This window comes from Octodon degus, unplaced genomic scaffold, assembly GCF_000260255.1.
Source record: "Octodon degus isolate 3935 unplaced genomic scaffold, OctDeg1.0 scaffold00056, whole genome shotgun sequence".
Taxonomy (NCBI): Eukaryota; Metazoa; Chordata; class Mammalia; order Rodentia; family Octodontidae; genus Octodon; species Octodon degus.
The window spans coordinates 8605602-8623718 of NW_004524632.1; the positions used below are offsets into that span (position 1 = coordinate 8605602).

An 18117-nucleotide genomic window follows, 5' to 3' on the forward strand; every position below is an offset into this window, starting at 1 on the left:
ATATATACACTCAACCACCCCAAAACACGTGAAACTGGGGAGAGGGAAGGGCAAAGAGGTGAACGATTACAGTCTGCTGTGTGCATGTACAAATCTGCCAACAGGAAAACCATTAATCTTTTAAACTAATATACACTAATATAAAATGTGGAAAAAATGAAAAAACTTTTTTTTGGGGGGGGGCAGAACTGGGGATTGAACTCAGGCCCTTTTACTCTACTGAGCCATCTCCCAGGCCCCGTAAAAACTTTTTTGAGGTAGGGTCTCGCTATGTACGCCAGGCAAGCTTGAACTGACCGTGATCCTCCTTGCTCAGCCTCCAAGTGTTGGGGTTACAGGCGTGCATACCCAGCTTGCAAAAAATAAGTTTTGTCTGTGGTGTCAAACCTGTTTCTTTTCTTACCAAGACATCAATTTTACCCAATCCCCAGGTTAGGAATTTGTTTCCAACATTAAGTTCAGAATTAGCTGTTGGAAACTCAAATTCATTTCCCTAGAGAAACTGTATCATGAAGTGGTAGTTAGGTCTGCTGCTAGTTTACAAAGGAGCCAACTAAACCTGTCAGCACACAGAGTTAGTTCCAAGATAACAAACGTAAATCAGAGCCAAATTCTCAATGCTAAAGAGGTTGCTTCCCTAGTATTCTGACTTGAGAAGTCAGCCAAAGTCACAAACCTTCCTTCTTAGCTTTGGTTCTGAAGACCTCAACTCAGGGCTACTTATGCCCACACCCGAGCCAGCCGCTAGCTGCTGCTTGCTTTGCGCACACCAGGCCCTGCCACGGGAGTGAGCTCAGGCGAACAGCAACGGCAGGCTACTGTTTCTTAACTATACCAACACTGAAGAATGAAAAGGACAGGTGGAATTAGGCCGTGCGGGCTGGGACGCAGCTCCGTGATGCAGTACTTGTTTGGGCACACAAGGCTGTGGGTGAAACAAAGCCCCAGTACTGCTACATATATTTTATATATTCCTGGGGTGTACATGGTAGATTATTCATATAGTTTCTCCCACATATAATTTTCACTTCATCACTGATAAGGTCGGACATGACACTTCATTTAGGCAGTGGAATGAAAGTGAATAAGCAGTGCTTATCTCTCAGACTCAAGCGCATGGCCTTTGCACTGCGCTGTACCTGCCCTTTGAATATTTTTTTGAGACAGGGTCTGCAAGGTCACTAGGTTGCCCTGGCTGGGATTAGAGGTGCACACCACCAGCCCAGCTGCCAGTTTCTTTTTAGGTAAGCTCTAAGTGAGGGTTTATAAATTGCGGATTCTGTGTTTTGCATTCTGGGTAATCCCAAATTCAACTTCTTGTTAAAATTAAGTCACATACATAGTTGGTGAAAGAAAAGGATTCAAATTAACCTTGGATTTTTAAAGTAACTCCTCTCAGTTGGGTGTGGTGGTACAAGCCTGTAACCCTAACACTTGGGAGGCTAAAAGAGGACTGCTGTGAGTTCGAGGCCAGCCCAAACTACAAAGGGAGACAGTCTCAAAAAACAGAACAAAACAAAAATAAAATTTCGTCTAGCTCTGTAGCTTACATAACCATTTTATTTTAAATACAAGTCATTTCACAGAAATATATATATATTTTTTTTTGGGCGGAATTGAGGATTGAACTCAGATCTTTGCATTTGCCAGTCAAGTTCTTATCCTACTAAGCCATCTCCCTGGACCACAGAAATATTCTGACACTGGCAAAAAAGAGTAAGAAAAGATAGATTAGAATAACTCTTCAGGGGCCAGGGAGATGGCTCAGTGGAATAAGCACTTCCCTGGCAAGCACAAGGGCCTGACTTCAATCCCCAGTTCTGAAAAAAAAAAAAAAAAAAATCACTCTTCAGGACACAGTATAATAAGAAATACTATGTTTTTAATATTATATACAAAAATAGGAGAAAATGAAACAGTCAACAAAGTCATATGGACAATTAAGAAAAAAAAGCTACTAAATTAACTACTTAAGTCTAATTATTTAAATATAGAATGACCAAAAATTGCATTTTAAATTAATTTTTGTAAGAACAGAAAATATAAAAATAATTTCATCAAATGTATCCAATATTTTTTCTGTGTACTGCATACTTTAAAACACTCAATACATACCACATTATAATCTGGACAGCAGCATCGAGGCTTCTTACTTTGTATCACTGTGTTGGTCCTTTTCTCTGTGGGTGGTATGATTTCAATAAAATGTCTATTTACTAAAGGTAATGGTGAAGATGTTGATGTTCCCTATTCTGGTTGGCATTCCACTATCCTATAATTTTCAATTGTCTGATTTATTAGACCTGATTTAAAGTGTAAATGACTTTTTTTTTTCTTTGTATTTTAGGGAAGGGTTTATTGGGTGTTCAGGGTCTCACTACTAGATTGGACTTGTAGTGATTCACCTGTTTACAGCCTCCCAAGCGCTGAGGTTATAGGCGCATGGCACCTCACCCAGTCTGTTGCCATCTCAGCACACCCCGTGGATTGGGCCAGCACAGAATCGAACCCCTGGCCCTTGTGCAGGCTTGCAGGCTCTTTAATCTACTGAGCTATTTGGCTGGTGTTATGGTTTGTGTATAGGTGTCCCCCCAAAGCCTCGTGCAGTCTTGGGGTGGCTTCAGGAGATTGTGTTTGATTACTGTGGGTGTGGATGCTGCACCTGCCCTGGGGCAGGTAATTTGCATTACAATGTAAGGTGGGAAGAGAAGCTAGCTGCTTGAGCTGCTGCTACCCCTCCCTTGTGCTCTTGCTCTTTGCCTCCACCATGAAAGGTTGCTTTCTGCTCTGTGCTGCTCTGCGTTGGACCCAGCTGAGTATGGACTGAAACCTCCAGTAACTGTGAGCTAAATAAACCTTTCCTTCCTTCATTTTGAGTGTCAGGTATTTGTCCCAGCAATGAGAGAATAGTAACTAAGACAGGAGGCCAGTGTCTTTTTTTTTTTTTAATTTTATTTGTGTGTGGGGGGGGTGGCCAGCTCAGCCCACCAGGGGGCGGGGCTGGCTGGCCTGTGGTGCTGGGGGACTGAACCACGGTCCCTGTGCTTTGTCAAGCTTGTTCTAAGTAGGTGGTTTAGACCACTGAGCCATCTCACCAGCCCCTGTGTGTTTTTGAGAAAGTGTTTTGCTATGCATCTCAGGATGCCCTTGAGCTCATTTTGTAGCCCAGACTGTTTCAAACCTGCAATGATCCTCCTGCCTCAGCCTCTTGAGTGCTGGGAAAAGAGGCGTGCACTACCATGCTTGGCTGTAACTGACTTTTTCAACTCTTTTGTTTTGGATAAATAACAAATGAGTACCATACCGTTTATTCCAGAAGGTGCATAAATATTTTATAATCATTTTCCCCCTTGTTTTTTGATTATATGGTAGCTTTTTAGATGCTTGAAACTGTCAATCCCATGCACAGAATTATTATAATTATGGGTCACTGTTACAATTCTTATTTTTTATTTATTTATTTTTTTTTAAAATTTTTTTATTTTAACATTTAGTGTGTGTGTGTGTGTGTGTGTGTGTGTGTGTGTGTGTGGCCAGCTCAGCCCACCAGGGGGCGGGGCTGGCTGGCACGTGGTGCTGGGGGATTGAACCGCAGTCCCTGTGCTTTGCCAAGCTTGTTCCAAGTAGGTGCTTTAGACCACTGAGCCATCTCTCCAGCCCCATGTTACAATTTTTAAAGTTTTACTTTTTCTTTCAAGTTGTATCATTTCTGTATTATGAATAGGTGACAAAAGGGAGTTTTTTGTTTTTTTTTTTGACTTTCCATTTTGTAACACAGACTTTTTTTTAATTTTTCTTCTGATATGCTAACATTTTTCTCTTTTTCAGTTTTTCTTTTGCAGACTTTTGGGCACTTTCTTCCAAATGTGTTCACTTTGTATAGCAAAATATCGGGCTAGGGATAGCTCATTAGCATAAGCGTCTGCCTGTTAAGCATGAGACCCTGAGTTTGATCCCTCAAACAAAACAAAACAAAATGAGTATCACTGAGTTCTGGATTAGTATAAAAACTGTACATAGTGTACTTAAAAACATTGTTATAGCTCTTAGCATAAAATTGTTACTTTTCCAGATTAAGCACAAATTATTTTTTTTTGCAGAACCAGGTATTGAGCTCAGGCCCTTGCACTTGCCAGGGAAGCACTTATTCTACTGAGCCATCTCCCTGGCCCCTAAACACAAATTAGTAAGAGATAATAACTTATTGGATTTCACTAGAAACAAACATCAATGGCAAATATTACATCCTAAATTAAAGAGTATGCAAAGGCCGGCCAGACAGCTCAGAGAATTAAAGCACCTGCTTAGGCAGACACAGGGACTGGAGTTTGATTCCTGACATGCCATGCAGACCCCACCCCTGGGGTGTGCTGAGATAGCAACTGAGACTGGGCATGGCGGCACACCCCTATGATGCCAGCACTTGGGAGGCTGAAAACAAGAGAATCACTATGAGTCCAATCTGTGTGGTGAGACCCTGTACTAATACATTAAAAGATAATAATAAATAAATTAAAAGTATGCAAAAATTAATCACATAAGACAAATATGTATCATTATTTTATTCAAACAAGAATCAACTGGTTAAAATTATACTTGCCCCAGTAAAGCTTGGCTTAATCAGTATGTAAACAAATGCGCTGCCTGGGTGAAATCTGGGGTAAACTGTTAAGTGGTTAAACTACCCAGTATTTTCAATCACATCTAGAAAATACAGAGTGCTATTGTTCAATAAGTCAGTCAAAATTTCAGGTAATAAAGATACTATTATGTACTAATAAAAAATAATAATATGCGCAATGTTGGTCAAAACCCTCCAAGAAGGTAATAGATGGTATACATAAATAAAAAATAGTAACAAATGTTAAAACATTTTATTTTATTTTTTTAAAAATTATTTATTTATTTGTGGGGGGGGCAGCTGAGCCCACCAGGGGGCGGGGCCGGCTGGCATGTGGTGCTGGGGGATTGAACCTTGGTCCCTGGGCTTTGCTAAGCTTGTTCTAAGGAGGTGCTTTAGACCACTGAGCCATCTCACCAGCCCCACAAATGTTAAAACATTTTAAACACACAAATACGATATATACAAAAAAACAAAACAAAAACATATACCAAAACATAAAAAAAAAAAAAAAAAAACTACATCAATAAAATGAGCATTGTAACTTACCGTAATAGGAGTTCTTTTGGAAGCTTTTTATTGATTACAGCTTCATCGCTATTTGAGAACATCTGCAAAAACAAAACAATTGGGTCAAGTGTTACTTAACATTTTACTAAGATCAGTTCAACAGGTTAGAGGTAATTCTCATAGGCGAGAAGTATAAAATTTACATTGTATTTTCAGAGATGATTTGGGAGAAAAATGTCTTTGAGGTATTCAACTAATTCCTTAACTTTTGAGATAAATAATGGTAGTCAGAAGAAATGGAGTATACACCAGCTAAGTGTCAGACAGTTTTCTGTACTGTATTTCATGTTTGTAACATCTTTATTATGGCATTTTATAAATAAGGAACTGAATTAAAAACATTTACCACTCAAGGTCTCATTATTATGGAGTGATCATTTCTAACGTCCCCAAATTTGACTCACATGTACTTTTTCAGGAAGTGTTCAGAAGCCATATTGCTTCATATAACCACTAACATAAATTGTGGAAGCTCTTGTTTTTGTTTTTTTGTTTTTTATTTTGTGGAAGCGGGGATTGAACTCAGGCCTTTGTGCTTGCCAAGCAAGCGCTTATTCTACTGAGCTATCTCCCCGGCCCCTTGTTTTGTTTTGTTTTGTTTTGTTTTTGAGACAGGGTCTCAATATATAGTTCAGGCTAGCTTTGAACTTGATTACCCTGCCTCAGATTCCCAATACTGGGATTACAGGTACACACACCACTGTGCATGCATGTACCATAGCATTCGTGTGTGTGTTTGTGTTCTGAGACAAGATCTTGCTATAGCCCAGGCTGGCTTTAAATTTGGTGATCACTCTGCCTTAACCCCCAGGTGGCACAAGCCGGTAATTACAGCTACCACTTGAGAGGTAGAGGCAAGAGGATCTGAAAATTGAGGCTTTTTAAAAAATGTGGGGAGGGGCTGGTGAGATGGCTCAGTGGTCTAAAGCACCTACTTAGAACAAGCTTAACAAACACAGGGACCGCGGTTCAATCCCCCAGCACCACATGCCAGCCAGCCCGCCCCCTGGTGGGCTGAGCTGGCCACACACACACACACACACAAACACACACACAAATAAATAAATAAAATTTTAAAAAAAAATGTGGGGAATACAGTTTGGTGTATTTTCCAGTACTGCGACAACAAAAATTCACATAGTAATTTTAATAAGCTACCATCCAAGTAAATGGAAAGCCCTAAGGCAGGGAGTATGCCATTATATTCGCCTTATTTCCAGGGTTAAGCGCAGAGCTTGATACATGGTGGGAATTTAATGAATCATTTTTAAAATTTCAAGACAGGGTCTCTAACTTAATAAATCACCCAAGTTTAGCTTATAATTGCAATCTTTCTGGCTCAGTCTCCCAGAGTACTGAATTACTTCAGGGGTGCACCACCATACCCAGTTGAAAAAGCAGATAGCAACACTTGAAATTTGTGTAACAGGATGAAAATTAAGAACAACAAAGTAGGGAAGAGGAGCCTAAAGAAACTAAACCCTGGGCAGGTGGGGTGGTGTGCGTCTGCAATCCCAACACTTAAAGGCTAAAGCAGAAGCATCTCAAGTTTGAAGATTTATCAGTTTTCAAATCCCCTTTGGCATGTTTTGGGGATTAGTTTATTTATTTATTTTTTATTTTTTTAATATTTATTTATTTATTTATTTTTGTGTGTGTGGCCAGCTCAGCCCACCAGGGGGCAGGGCTGGCTGGCATGTGGTGCTGGGGGATCGAACCGCGGTCCCTGATGCTTTGCTAAGCTTGTTCTAAGCAGGTGCCTTAGACCACTGAGCCATCTCACCAGCCCCTGGGGATTAGTTTAGTAACATAATAAATTTAAGTAGTTTGCACACACATAAAACTCAAAATTACCAAGTCCTAAACAGAGTATACAAAGGCTTGACCTATTATTCATAAATGATACACAATTTTTATTTATCACATAGCTGTGTGGAAAGAAAGCTGCATTTTCATTGCAGCTAGAAATGTCCCAAGTATACTGGTCAAATAACATATAAAAGTGATGTGTGCAATTCCAGAAGTGTCTTCAAAGGATAGAGGGAGTGCGGCGCTGCTTTTCTTTCTCAGTGCTCTATTTGTTTCAAGACAGGCTCTTGCTACGTAATTTAAGCTGGCCTTGAACTCAGCATGGAGCCCACCCCAGCCTAGAACTCTGAGCAGTCCTCCTGCTCAGCCTCCTGAGTGCTGGGCTTGCAGGTGCTCATCACCACACCTAGTCCTCATTTATGCTGTTCAGAATGCAGGAAGGACAACCAGAACTCATCTTGTTTCATGAAGTTGAAGGCCACAGCTTTGAAAACAAGCAGAAAACCAGAAAGAGTCTGCAAGTGACTGTAGGGATACACTGTCAGGGAAAACAGCATCTGTATCTCAAGTTTATATGGGAGAAAATAAAACTGCATTATTTTAAAGGGGGGGGAGGGAGAGGGAGAGAGAGATATTGAGAGAGACTGAGAATGTAGTTACACTTACTAATATACTTTATTCTGACTTTAAGAAATTATCTTTTGTTTCACAAGATGAAGAGTTGTACATTAAAAATACACTAGCCATGGCCTAGGGAGATAGCTCAGGAGTCTAAGAACCTGTCTGGCAAGCACAAGGACTGGGGTTTGATTCCTGGTATCCTCATGCTGTGCCAGCCCTGGGTTGTGCCAGCTACTGAAACCAGGCGTGGTGGTGCGTATGTGTAATCCCAGCACTGGGAGGCTGAGACTGGAGGATCACTATGAGTCCAAGCTACATGTGAGCTGTACCAAAGAAATAAACAAATACATCTTTAAAAAAAAAATCAAAAAACATCAGCCAGGCTTGGTGGGTTACACCTGTGATCCCAGAACTCTAGGAGGCTGGGACAGGAGGTTGGCAAGTCCAAACTTAGACTGGACAACTTAGAACACTAGAGAAACTGTGTCAAAAATAAAAAAATAAAATAAACACCTGGAGATACAGCTTTGCAAAAGTCTGGAGTCTAATTCCCAGTATGGGAGTGGTGGGGTACTCACACTTAACCTCACTAAGATGCACACTTTCGGAGTTAGGATAAAATAAGTAAACCCTTTCCTTTAAACAATGGCAAATTTTGGGGCATGTACTTTACAATGATCAGTGGGTTTCCTCCCATATTTTTATATGTGTGAAGACATGTCTCACAACTAAAATCAAAAGTATTTCTGCAGTGTACAAAATAATGTGCATTTTATAATTTGTGGCATCTCTGATTTACTTATGTAATAGTAAAACATAACGAGTGGGAGGAAAATATTCCACGAAGCCTTTCTTAGGCTCTGTAACTGGATGCGACTATTCTTGCTCTTGTGAAGCCCCAAGAGCCCCCAAAGCCCAGCACACTGAGCTGGCTAGTGTCCTCCACATGAGACAGAGGCGAGGGCTGCACGGAGCCAGCCGGTGCCCGACAATTCAGTCAGCAAACAGCAGTGCCTACAGATTGCTGAGTCAATAAATGTTACTTAGACTTTAGGGATCTGCAAGTACTATAATCCCTCTTTTTACTGTAAGTTCCCAGCAAGCTTCAACACACTTTTCATTTTCTATCTATATAGTAGAATGCCTTGGGGGGAAAAAGCACAAAAAGTTTTAATAGTTAACTATTTGCCATTAGGCAAATAAGATCTGAAAGAGATTAGCAAAGCAACAAAGAAGTCAGTTATCACTACAATAACTAAAATATTTGAAGAAGCAAACAAAAATGAACATAAAATCACTTAAAGAAATTTGGAGACTAGCTTTAGGACCCATTTATTTCAGATGATGAAAAAAAAAAAAAAGAAAGAAAGAAAGAAAAAAAGGAAAAAACAAAACCAGTAATTTAGGGCCAGGGAGATGGCTCAGTGGAATGAGTGCTTCCCTGGCAAGCGCAAGGGCCTGAGTTCAATCCCTGGTTCTGAAAAAAAAAAAAAAAAAAAAGAAAAAGAAAGAAAGGAATAAAAAAAACCCAGATGATGTCAGTCATATTAAATATATTTAAAGGGTCTGTGCCATGCAGGCTCTGCTCCCAGGGCATGCTGAGATGGCTAGTGAGACTGGGCGTGGCGGGGCCCGAGCCTGTAATCCCAGCCCTTGGAAGGCTGAGACAGGAGGATCACTATGAGTTCTGCATAGTGAGACCCTGTGCCAAATACGAAATAAATAAATGATTTAGAAATAAACTTTTAGCTGATTCTACAATCATGTTTTTAAAATTTGACATACAGTGTTTTCTTTCTGGTCATAGTACATATTCATGTACCCTTCCTTTCAAGTTAGATTGTTAGTCTGCTTTTATAGGGAAAAAGTTACTGTTTTGATTATTATAGCTTTATAGTTATATTATGTATAATTATAGTTTTTAAAAAATCATTTGGGGCTGAGGAGATAGCTCAGTAGAATAAGCACTTGCCTGGCAAGCTCAGGGTCCTGAGTTCAATCCCTGGTTCCACAAAAAACAAAAACAAAAACAAAAAACCCTGTCCTTGTGTTTGCCTAAGCAGGTGCTTAGTCCGTTGAGCTGTCTCACCAATCCCTTACATACATTTTAGGGGCTGGGGAGGTGGCTCAGTAGAATAAGAGCTTGCCTGGCAAGCACAAGGGCCTGAGTTCAATCCTCAGTTATGCCTAAATAAATAAACAAACAAACAAATTATTTGGGTTATGCTAGGTAGGACCTTGTAGCACCATATACATTTTGAGACTAGCTTATTATTTATTTATTTATTTTTTTTTTTTTGGTCTTTTTGAGACAGGGTCTCACTATGCAGTACAGGCTGGAATTGAACTCACTTTGTAGCCCAGGCTGGTCTCGAACTCACAACTATCCTCCTGCTTCAGCCTCCTGAGTGCTGGGACTACAGGTGTGCACCACCACACTCAGCCTCCAGCTTATAAATTTCTACAAAAACAGCTTGCTTGAATTTTTGTCAGAGCTCACACTGACATTAATTTGATTAACTTGAAGGAATCTTTCACCTTAAAATTAAATCTTTCAAACTACTAATATGACACATCTCCCCACTTATTTAGATTTTCTGTATTTTCTCTCAGCAATGTTTTTAAAATTCAGCACATAGGGCTTTTCTGTTCATGTTTATCCCTAAGTACTTTATTCATCTTCCCATCTTTTTATTTTCAACCTAGTTGTGCCTTTGAATCTCAAGTATATCATTTTGACGTAGTATAAACTATCTTTGCCTATACTTTTTTGTTAATGGAGAGAAAGCTTAGGGCTTTACATATGTATGCTGGGCAAATTCTACCCTGAGCTACATCCCCCAGCCCTTTCTTGCCTCTTTGATTTGCAATACTGAGGATTGAACCCAAGGCTTAGAACTGAGCTACACACCTAACACACTTTATTTATCTACTTATGGTACTGGGGTCTGAACCCAGGGACTTCACACTGAGCTACATCCTCAGTTTGATCAATCAATCAATCTATCTATCTATCTATCATCTATCTGCTTAATGGCACAACTCGTACCAATTCATGAAGTAGTCTATACTAGTATCAAATGTTTGATCCTCCTGCCTCAAGCTTCCAGGGTGCTGGGATTAAAATACAGGCCTAGACTGGCCCTTTTTATTTTTCATTGTAAGCGAGGGTCTTCAAGTATGTGTTCCTCCTGGCTCAGTTCCCAAGGAGCTGAGGCTACAGACAGGTGCCAACATACCTTACCTTGTGAAATATTTGACCCATTCACAATCAGAGAGATATACCTCTTCTTGTTTATTTTCTACATGTCTTTTATAACTGTTTCTCTTTTGTCTTTTTCTTTTAGATATTTTCTAGTATGCTCTTATAATTCTTTCATTTTTAAAACATGTATTTCTTTAATTTCTTAGTAGTCTAGCAATTACATGTATGTAAAATTTGATACAATCTATTTCAGACTACTAGTTTAGTTCCTGTAAAATATAGAAACTATGCTGTGATAAAGTTCCATTTCTCCCCTTCCCCTTTTTACTATTGTTCTACACTACATATTTATCTCATAAAACTAAAGTTAGTTTTTAATTATTGTTTTATGTAAATGTCTTCTAATTCAGTTAAAGATAAAAAAGAACAATTTATTTATAGTCTTTTATATTTACTGCTAATTAACATTTACAGTGTTTTTTTTCTTCAAGTTACCATCTGGTACCATATCCTTTCAGCTTGAATTTTTTTTTTTTTGCTTTTTGAGACAGCTATGTAGTTCAGGCTGGCCTTGTATTCATTTTGTAACCTAGGCTGGCCTCGAATTCACAGTGATCCTCCTGCCTCAACCTCCAGAGTGCTGGGATTACAGGGTTGCACTACCACACCTGGCTAAAAAAAACTTCATAAGTTCATGTAAGGCAGATCTACTAGTCACAAATTGTTTCAGTGCTTGTTTATCTGAAATGCTTTTATTGGGGCCAGACAGATAGCTCTGCAGACGAAAGGGCCTGCTTTCGCAGAGTGCAGCGACTGGGGTTCGATCCCCGGTATGCAGTGCCAGCCCCACTCCTGGGGTGCGCTGAGATTGTGATTAAGACTGGCCTTGGTGGTGCAAGCCTGTAATCCCAGTGCTTGGGAGGCTGAAAACAGAAGGATCACTACGAGTCCAGTCTACGCAGTGAGACCCTGTCCTAAATTCATAAAAAAGAAAAAGAAATGCTTTTATTTTGCCTCAGTGAGTAAGCATGTTAGGGTTCTGCAAAGAAAAAGAACCAATAAAGGTGAGGGCTTTCATGGGGTGGATGAGATTTATCCTGGTACTTGCTGGCACAGGGAAAGCGAATATAATTAAATCTAAGTCTCAAGGTCCTAGAGCTCTGACACCCAAGGGAAAAAGGCAGAAATCTCATCTCAGGCATAGTGATTACTTTCCCTTCTTCTACCTTTTCGTTCTATGTAGACCGCAGTGAACTGGGTGGGTAGACCTTTAGTCTACTGATCCAAATTCTCACCTCTCATAGAAACACCCTCAAAGACACACCAGAATAACATTTAAAACACTTATCTGAGCATCCCTTAGTCCCTCAAGTTGACACCTAAAATTAACCATCACAAACAGTTTTCATGGATATAGAACTTTTTAAAAAATTTAAGTGAGGGGCTGGTGAGATGGCTCAGTGGTCTAAAGCACCTACTGAGAACAAGCTTAGCAAAGCACAGGGACCGCAGTTCGATCCCCCAGCACCACATGCCAGCCATCCCCCCCCGCCCCCTGGAGAGCTGAGCAGGCCCCACACACACACACACACACACACACACACACAAATAAATAAAATGAAAAAAACAAAAACAAAAACAAAGGTGATGGAGAAGACAAAGCTACTTAGAACACAGGTAAATGAAAAAAAAAAAATTTAAGTGAGATTTTCCCACAACAAAGTTAACAGTGTTGAAGTGCGTAATTCAGTAACGAGTACTGCGTTTGTATCGTTGCTCAACTACCAACTCTGTCTCTTTTCAAAACTCCCTCATTCCCTCAGAATACATCCATTAAGTAGTGTTGCCCCATTCCACGTAACAGCAACCACAATGAGCTTCTGTATAAGCATTTCTCTACTCTGAGTAGTTCACGTAGATGGAATCATTTGCATATGACCTCTTATGCCGGGCTTGCCTGTTTTTATGTTTTTGAGGTTTGTCTCCACTGTTCATGTCTCAGTACTTGGTTCCTTTCTAGGACAGAATAATACTGCACTATACGCAGGCTGCATTTTGTTTGCCCACACATGTCAATGGACACTGAGTGGCTAGACTTTTTGGCTGTTGGGAATATTGCTGCCATGAGCACTCCTATGTAAGAATTTACATGAATGCCAATTTTTAATTCTTTCAGTATTTATCTGGGAGTAAAATTATGAACATGATATCTCTTAACTTTTTAAGAAATTTCCAGACACTTCTATGGCGGCTACACTATCATCTGACACCATTATGAATGAACCTATATGCATTGTTGCCAACACATTATTTCCCACTTTTTGCCCGTTGTTAAATTACTGTATTGTCATCCGCGTAGTTGTGACATGGTTGTATCACTGTTGTTTTGACTTGGATTTTCCTAATTACTAGGAATGCTAGACTTTTTTTTGGCAATCCATGAAAGGTAGGAAAAAAAACCGGCTCTGCAGAGCAGAGTTTGGGCCAAGTAAAAGTAGGTAAATAAGTATGCCCTATGGGAGTCAGCAGCTGCAGTGAGACAACACAGTAATTTAATGTTAGGCATCTATTTCTGTTGCAGTCGGAATTTGTGTATCTTCTTTGGAGAACCATCTATTATTTTATTTTTAAGGTGCTATGGGTTGAACCCAGGGCCTAACGCATGCTGGCTGGGCAAGCACTTTACCAGTGAGCCACACTCCCAGCCGATCTCAGAGTCCGTACTCTTAAAATGGTTTGGGTTTTTTGCTTGTTTTTTTTGAGACAAGGTCTTGCTGCTACGAAGTTCAGGGTGGCTTTGAACTCACTATGTGGCTCTGGATGGCCTTGAACTGAGTGATCCTCCTGCCTCAACCAAGTGCTGGGATGACAAGTGTATGACACCATGCCTGCTTGTTTTGAGGTACCGGCGATCAAATTCGGGACCTTGCGCTCACCAGGCAGGCACTTATGCCACTGAACTATATCTCCCTGGCTTCTTCTTTTTTTTTTTTTTTAAATGGTGACTAAATTTCATATTCATTAAACGTAGAAAAAAATAAACACAATAGGGAAAAAAAAAAGAGTTCTACAGAGCAAGGCTGGACCAAGTAAAAGTAGGAAAATTTTAAAATAGTAATACAAAGCAGGTGGAGGCTGACTTGAGGCTCACCTGGGCCCACCTGAGTTAATGGTCAGTCTGAAGTACATGGTAAAACTGCCTCAAAAAAACCCGAAACAAAACAAGAAACTACACTCCACAGCCTAGGATGGGCTACAGTAAAAAGACACTATATCAAAACTGAGTCATTTTATTGACTTTCAAGATGTCTTTATATAATCCGGAGATTAGATCCTTATTAAATATATGACTTGCAAATAAAAGCCCCTGCATACCTTTTTCATACTGGGTCTCAAGGCTGACCTTGAATTGACTGGCTCTGACTTCACATTCCTCCTGCCTCAGCCTCTCAACTACTGAGATTAGCTTTCTTGAAGATTCTGATGATCATGGATATGGAATTTTGGTCAACAGGCTTTTTTTTTTTTTTTTTTTTTAAACACACCATGTCAAAAGGAGAGGGAAGATAGAAAAAACAGCTGAGAATTCCTCAAATTTGATGAAGAACATTGATCTGTACACCCAAAAATCTTAATGTGGTAGTTTCACTAATGGACAATACAGTGGACAAAGTGTCTGCTTTGGCAAGCACAAGGACCAGGGTTCAATCCCCAGTCCCTACAGGCTGGTGAGATGGCTCAGTGGTCTAAAGCACCTACTTAGAACAAACTAAGCCAATCAAAGTACAGGGACCGTAGTTCAATTCCCCAGCACCACATGCCAGCCAGCCAGCCCCGCCCCCTGGTGGGCTGAGCAGGCCACACACACACACACACACACACACACACACACACACAATAAATAAATTAAAAAAAAAAAAAATCCCCAGTCCCCATGCCGCACCTGCCCTGGCCCTGGCCCCAGGGTGCACTGAGCTGTGCCCTGGTAATAGCAGAGCTGGGGAGACTGAAACACGAGGATCACCACGAGTCCGATCTGGGTAGTGAGATCCTGTACCAAATATACAAATTAAAATAATAGTAAGAATAAGAGTAGTAATAGACAACAGTGATCCTCCTGTCTCAGCCTCCTGTGTAGCTGGGGCTATAGGAATGTGCCACAGTACAGTATATAGTACTGCCTTCCAATTTAATGGTATTAAGGTGGTGGGACCTTTAACAGGCGAGACCTAGAGGGAAGTGACTGGGTCATGACTGCGCATATGAATAACATGGTCTCTTGGAGTGGCTTAGAGATTGAGTCTAGGGCTTAGATGGACCATACACAGTGAGTTCAATGCTAGCCTGGGCTACAGAGAGATCCTTTCACAAACTTACTTTTCTTTATGAAATTATTCAGCCCCAGTTATCCTACAGAAGACAAAACAGACTGAGGCAGTACTTCCAAATTATGAAAGAACCATTTGGTATTTTTTTTTTAATATTTATTTATTTATTTATTTATTTGTGTGTGTGTGTGTGGCCAGCTCAGCCCACCAGGGGGCGGGGCTGGCTGGCATGTGGTGCTGGGGGATGGAACCGCGGTCCCTTGTACTTTGCTAAGCCTGTTCTAAGTAGGTGCTTTAGACCACTGAGCCATCTCACCAGCCCCGAAACATTTGGTATTGTCTTTAAAAAAAAAAGACAAAGTCTCCCCATATAGTCAGCCTGGCCTTGAACTCATGTTGATCCCCCTGCCTCAATCTCCCAAGTGCTGGGATTACAGGTGTCCACTACCACCATGCCCAGCCCAGTACTGTAGTATAAAAATTAATGCCTAGAAATCTCTTTAGGTAGAGCCAGGTGTTGTCATCACAGACCGTGCTTTTGCCAATTGTCTCACAACTCCACGGCATGGTCATCCTTTTCCAGATTCCCATCACGATTTCCGCCATTCCTAAGCCTCTACCAATGGGCTCCCTGCCACTCCACCTTAGCGGCCACTTGATCCCAAATCCAGTGATACTGTGCTTCTGGCTTTTGTTACTGCAATGCTCCATTCCTCCCTTTGTAAGTATCAGTTTCTCTACCAGCCAAGTTCAGTCAAGACAGCAAAGCCATGCTGCAATTAGGGAAAAAGGGTCAATTACTGGAGTTAGACCATAACACAATCGTGGGAAGACCTACACACCAGGGGAACCCATGAACCAGTCTAACACACCAAGCACACTCAATTGTTCAGAACTGGAGGAAAGGTTTGTGGGAGACATACTATGTCAGCCAAGTATGAAGAAGTGAGAGGAAACAAGCCTAACAGAGACCTCCACAGCTTGCAAAGAATTCAGAAGAAATACAGAGAGCATAACACTTGCTAGACTAGAAAGTAAAAGTATCCTCACCTTTGGTCTTTCAAACTTGTTTTTTTTTTTTAAATCTTTTTTATTTTATTTATTTATTTATTTATTTATTTATTTGTGTGTGTGTGTGGCCAGCTCAGCCCACCTGGAGGCGGGGTTGGCTGGCATGTGGTGCTGGGGGATTGAACCGTGGTCCCTGATGCTTTGCTAAGCCTGTTCTAAGTAGGTGCTTTAGACCACTGAGCCATCTCACCAGCCCTTTCAAACTTGTTAAGAGTCTCCATATGAGAAATGTGCTCAGGGGCTGGTGAGATGGCTCAGTGGTCTAAAGCACCTCCTTAGAACAAGCTTAGCAAAGCACAGGGACCGCGGTTCAATCCCCCAGCACCACATGCCAGCCAGCCCCGCCCCCTGGTGGGCTAAGCTGTGCACACACACACACACACACACACACACAAATAAAATAAAATAAAATGTGCTCAGAATAAAGATCCAACCAAAGGTGTGGCTGTTAGTTATCTTTTTAAAAGATTAAATTAAATTATTATTTATCTATTTTGAGATAGAGTCTCACTTTAGTTCAGGCTGTCCTCAAACGTGAAGCAATTCTCCTGCCTCAGCCTCCCAAGTGCTTGGATTATAGACATGTGCTACCATATTTGGCCCTGTTAATTTTTCTTAAGACTTTGCCCGGTTGTTTCTCTCAGTTAAGATTAAAAGGCTTAGAGAAATTGTGCTGCACTAGCCTGACAGGATCTAAAGTAGACAGATATCTTTTTTTGTGTGTGTACTAAGGACTGAACCCAGGGCCTTGTGTATGCTAGATAAGCACTCCCAAATTACATCTATAGCCCTAATGTGTGTCTCGAAATGGGTTATAGATAGTTTAGTTTTGGGGACATGACAATTTAGTTTTGGGGACAAAGAATGAACCAGGTCAGATTCATAGGAAATCCAAAATTGCACCAGCTAGATAAAAAGTTAGAGTTTAAAATTAAAGGAGGCCTTTGGGGGTCTCAACTTTATATAGGAAAAAAATATACTGAGAAAGCTAATTGGTTTTGTAAACCATTTTTTTGTTGTTGTTGTTCCAGAGGCACTTTAGAATTGATCTATGATCCCAGCCTTTTTTTTTTCAACGGTCTTTTTGAGACTGGGTCTCGCTAAATGGTTCAGGCTGGCCTTGGGCTGGCTCACTATGTAGCTCAGGCTGGTCTTGAAATCCCCTGGAGACCAGCCTGCCTCAGCCTCCTGAGTGCTGGAATTAAAGGTGTGCCCTACTGTGCTCATTTTTTTTTTTTATACAAAGCCTCAACAAATTACTCATGCTGGTTTAGAATTTCCAATCCTTAGGGGGCTGGGGAGATGGCTCAGTGAAATATGTGCTTCCCTGGCAAGCGCAAGGGCCTGAGTTCAATCCCCGGTTCCAAAAAAAAAAAAAAAAAAAAAATTAGAATTTGCAATCTTTACGCCTTAGTCTCTTGAGCAGCCGAGACTACAAGCATGCAGTCAAGTCTCTGCTTCAACTTTTAATTTTGAGACAGGATCTCACTAAATTGTCCAGGCTGCTCGGGAATATCTGATTCTCCTACAGCCTCTTGTGTTGCAGGGATTATAGCCTTCATAAAAAATGAATTTAAAACATTAAATTTAAAAATTTCAGGGCCGGCCAAAAAGCTCAGCGGATTAAAGTCAGGGGCCAGGGATTCAATCCCCAAGCCTGCCCTGCTGGCCCCGCCCCCAGGGCCTGCTGAGCAGGCAACTGAGACTGGTCTGTTGGTACCTGCCTATAATCCCAGTTCTTGGGAGGTTGTAAACAGGCAGATCACTATGAGTTCAGCTGTGTAGTGAGACCCTGTACAAAAAATAAAATACAATAAAAATAAAACATCCTTAATTTTGGGTCAGCCAGGTAGCTCAGGGGATTAAAGTGCCTGTTTAGACAGCCGGGGGGG

General features: G+C 40.9%; 1 protein-coding gene across 5 annotated transcripts in view; it reads right to left on the reverse strand.

Moving 5' to 3' along the window:
* Fbxl20 (F-box and leucine rich repeat protein 20) overlaps positions 1-18117 on the reverse strand; it is a 114641-nt gene that overhangs the window by 58185 nt on the left and 38339 nt on the right. For 3 of the 5 annotated variants that reach the window (XM_023718082.1, XM_004633699.2, XM_023718084.1), the window contains exon 2: positions 5171-5232. In XM_023718082.1, the coding sequence (XP_023573850.1) occupies positions 5171-5232 (62 nt within the window). Of the gene's footprint in view, positions 1-5170; positions 5237-15797; positions 15928-18117 lie in introns of those variants that run through there. The other 2 variants (XM_023718083.1, XM_023718085.1) reach the window with 2 other exon arrangements.